The 3,728-nt window shown below is 33.8% G+C and overlaps 1 protein-coding gene across 2 annotated transcripts; it reads right to left on the bottom strand.

The window, feature by feature from the left end:
* Window positions 1-676: 676 nt before the first annotated feature.
* On the bottom strand, window positions 677-3,728 carry LOC132632377 (transcription factor MYB54-like). Of its 2 annotated transcripts, XM_060348288.1 has the most exons (4): window positions 3,596-3,728; window positions 3,110-3,357; window positions 1,654-2,106; window positions 677-1,136 (listed from the first exon to the last, which is right to left on the bottom strand). In XM_060348288.1, the coding sequence occupies exons 2-4, from the start codon at window positions 3,222-3,224 to the stop codon at window positions 925-927; spliced, it is 780 nt and encodes a 259-aa protein (XP_060204271.1). In that variant the 5' UTR covers window positions 3,225-3,357; window positions 3,596-3,728; the 3' UTR covers window positions 677-924. The 2 variants fall into 2 exon arrangements, with proteins under 2 accessions (XP_060204271.1, XP_060204272.1); XM_060348289.1 differs by lacking the exon at window positions 3,596-3,728 and having other exon boundaries at window positions 677-1,121; window positions 3,110-3,589.

Below are 3,728 nucleotides of genomic sequence, written 5' to 3'. Positions count from 1 at the left end.
ATTTTGAAATCCAAGACACTGTCATGGATTTTAAACTTAAAAAAAGTGAAACTCCATGAAATGTCCTGGATATCAGTCAAGATATTGTGATGGAGTTTCACCCTTTTAAGTTCGAAATCCATGACAGTGTCGTGGATTCTAATATTTGAGTTGCAGAAATATACTCCATATAGCTATAGTTATACCCAGCTCTATGGAGTTTCATCTGTCTAAGTTGAAATCCATGACAACTCAAATTATACATTCATAGCTAGCTAGCTAAGAAAAGAAAATGACATCGATCTCATAATTTGAGTTGTCAACCAAGGCCACAATGTATACATGGTTAAATAATAACTACTCCACCGAGCTAGGTACATGGCCATGACAGAGTCGGAATTTTACTAAAAAGATTTAAAATATAGAGAATTAAACATACGAAGAAGTCAAACAAATTTAACATTCACGACATATACATAAAAAAAAATTGACTTTGTATGTATAAAGTAATTTTCCAACGAAGGGCCTTGTGCCTCTTTAGCTCCGCCCATATTGGTACACAATGCAGAAATAAATAACGAGACTTTTGATGATAATAACGCATATATAGAGCAACAAAAAAAAACTTCTTCGCACATCGTACAACACGTAAAACCCCCCTGGAAAATATTATATTTTAAAGCTCGAAAAATCAAACGGTCTAGAATAATTAGCTGCAGTTAGAGTTTTTAACTCTCCCCAAATCTTATTTTTCCAAAGTCGACTCATAATTATAAGAGATACATATTAATAATATCCATGCCATAGACTTTATGCATGCAAAATGCTCATAATTTTACAAGAGTCCAGTCAGATCAGGTCCTAAGTTCTGCAGCATATAGATATCTTCCTCACTAAATTTTTCAGTGAAGTTTTTGCTCATATATAAGAAGATCAGTGAATAAATTACGTTGAGTCTCCAACTGACAGGAAATCTATAAATCGCGCTGGAGCCTTGGTTTGTGAGGAAATATTGCTGCTATTTTCTTGTTCCACTTCTTCATCATTACCCCTTCTTGCAATATGATCTATCACTTCACTTTTGTTTGAGCCTGTATTATTCACTCGTAAAAAATCATAGCATTCCACTTCTTGATTCTTGTCTGCAATTTCCACACCTAATAGTAGTTAACATTACTAAGCATAAATACCATTAAAGCTTGTGTCACGTTGAAAATAATAATTAGGTAAATAGAAGTACGTTATTTCTAATAAATTAAACTTTTAAATGAAATGGTCAAACAACTTAGAGTTAATTTCATGGATAGTACATCAACAAATTTATTCGTTAACTAGTAAATTCACAAAACTATTTTTTTTCCACGTAATGGAGTAACTGATGAATTTATATAACATGTAGGGAAGTCTTCAAACTTTACTCACTATATAAGAACAAATCCTAGTTATATATCCATCAAGGTGATACATAAAATTTGTAATTCATGAATAAAATTCAGTTATTTTAATGTGATAAATAATAATTTTGTGACTGTTATAGCGGATCTAATTCAGCAACCACACATAAAATTAACCTTTCACTTTAATACGTCACACCATGCACAGTACAAGAAAGAATATCAAAAATAAGAAAATTGTCTAGAGAAAAGCTTCAGATTATAAACCATGAATGTATACCTTGATCCATCTTGAAATGCCGAGGAAGGTGGTTGAAATGAAGCTCTTTTGGATAAAAGGAATTCCCATGAGTGAAAGGGTAACAATTATATCTTTCTAATAATTGCTGATGATCAATAAAATTGTTGGAATCTCTTTTTCTGATATCTTGGATATTATATTCATCCTGACGAATATTCGGCGAAATATCTTGAACTAATTGGATTGTTGATTTTTGGGCAGCTCTATTGGAATAAATCTTAGATCTTTCTCTGCATCTTCTGGACATAATAACGTGCCAGTGATTTTTCACAGCATTATCAGTACGACCTGGAAATAGCCTTGCTATCATAGCCCATCGATTTCCATGAATTCTGTGAGAGGCAAGAAGTCGTTCTTCTTCCTCTTCTGTGAAAGGACTTCTGTTAATTCTTGGATCCAATTGATTGTACCATCTCAACCTACAGCTCTTCCCTGAAAAAAAAAAAAAAAACAAGGATAACAACAATTATATTAACATCTTAATACTATACATACATCATTTGCACTTGATGATTATACCTCTTGAATTCATTATTTACTACTCGTACATGTTATCGCCTATAATAAAGGAAATTAGCAACCTATAAAATAAAGCATTGCTTGTTATAACACATTTAGATGACTTGCTAGTGACAAATTTCTTCATTTAGTTCATGCATATAAGTTAAATCCATTTTCTTATCGATCATACGTGCGTGCATATGGAGAGGCGGAGCTAGGGGCACAAGGGGTTCAGACAGACCTCTTTCGCCAAAAGATTATACTGTACAATATACATGATCAAAATTATTCTTATGCATATATGGTAGACGTTGAATCCCATTGGTTTCTTCGTGTGTGTACTTAATTCTGTTGAGTCCCACATAGGCTCTTTACGCGTTGGATGGCTTTATATGGTATTGAACAATGTTCACCTCATGAGCTAACTTTTTGGGTTGAGTTAGGCTCAATGTCCATTTCCTTATCATGATATCAGATCCAAACCCATCTTGATTCATTATTTACCCATATTTTAGGCCCCCATTTTATATTGTTCACACTCTATATATAATTCCAGTCATGTGCGTGCACCCCTGAGTCTCACATCGGTTCTTTAAGTAGAATGGTCTCTTTATACGATATTCGGCAATCCTAACCTCATGAGCTATTGCTGGGGTTGAGTTAGGTTTAATGTTCCATTTCCTTAACAATTTATATTTTGAATCTCATTAGTAAAAACTTTGGCTCCGCCGGTCATTGCGTGCATGTTACCTGAAAATCCTCTTTTTTCGACTCATATGTTTCCTAGCCTATGGATCTGTTGACATTGAAGACCTAGAGCCATGCTATAAAATAGAATACCAAAGCTTATATATATCGGTACATATAGAAAAACAAAGAAATGGAAAACATAAGAATACTATCGTACGTAATTGAATGGGTAGCGGATGTTTACCTGATCTGCCTTGCAAGTGTTCAGCAATAGCGTTCCAATTATGAGGTCCATATTTAGCAACTAACTCTCTGAGTTTCTCATCTTCATGAGGCCTCCAGTGCCCTCTGCTACACATGATCGATCTTGGACCTTCTTCTAAAAAGCAAAATGTCTCTAAACCAATATAGTACTGTTTAGAAACCCAACCCTTAGCTTGATAATCAACTGCTTTTCTTCTCTTAATATCAATACCTCTCCCAAATACAGCACTAGAAAAACGATATATAACAAGCTTTAATAAAAGGTGTATGTGTACTGTGCATGAAACTAGTAAATTTTGACCTAGCTAAAGGAGATCAAAAAATGAAAAGCTTTAATTAGAAACTAGATGACAATTTACTCTAAAGATAACAGAAGAAGAAAATACTACTAGAGAAGCGGTGTAATTTCCGTTAAGAAGTAGAAGAGGCCGTTTGGAGTTTAGAGAGACTAAATATATTGATGTACCTGCGGTTGATGCCAACGTCTAGGCTAACAAACAAACAAACAAATTCTCTTCTACTATGAAAGCTTTACTTTTGCATCAACTGGATCATATATAATATTTATGCTATGTATTTTTGCACGGCATGAAGATATA

This window comes from Lycium barbarum, chromosome 3, assembly GCF_019175385.1.
Source record: "Lycium barbarum isolate Lr01 chromosome 3, ASM1917538v2, whole genome shotgun sequence".
Classification (NCBI taxonomy): Eukaryota; Viridiplantae; Streptophyta; class Magnoliopsida; order Solanales; family Solanaceae; genus Lycium; species Lycium barbarum.
This window is presented reverse-complemented; position numbering and strand designations above follow the sequence as displayed.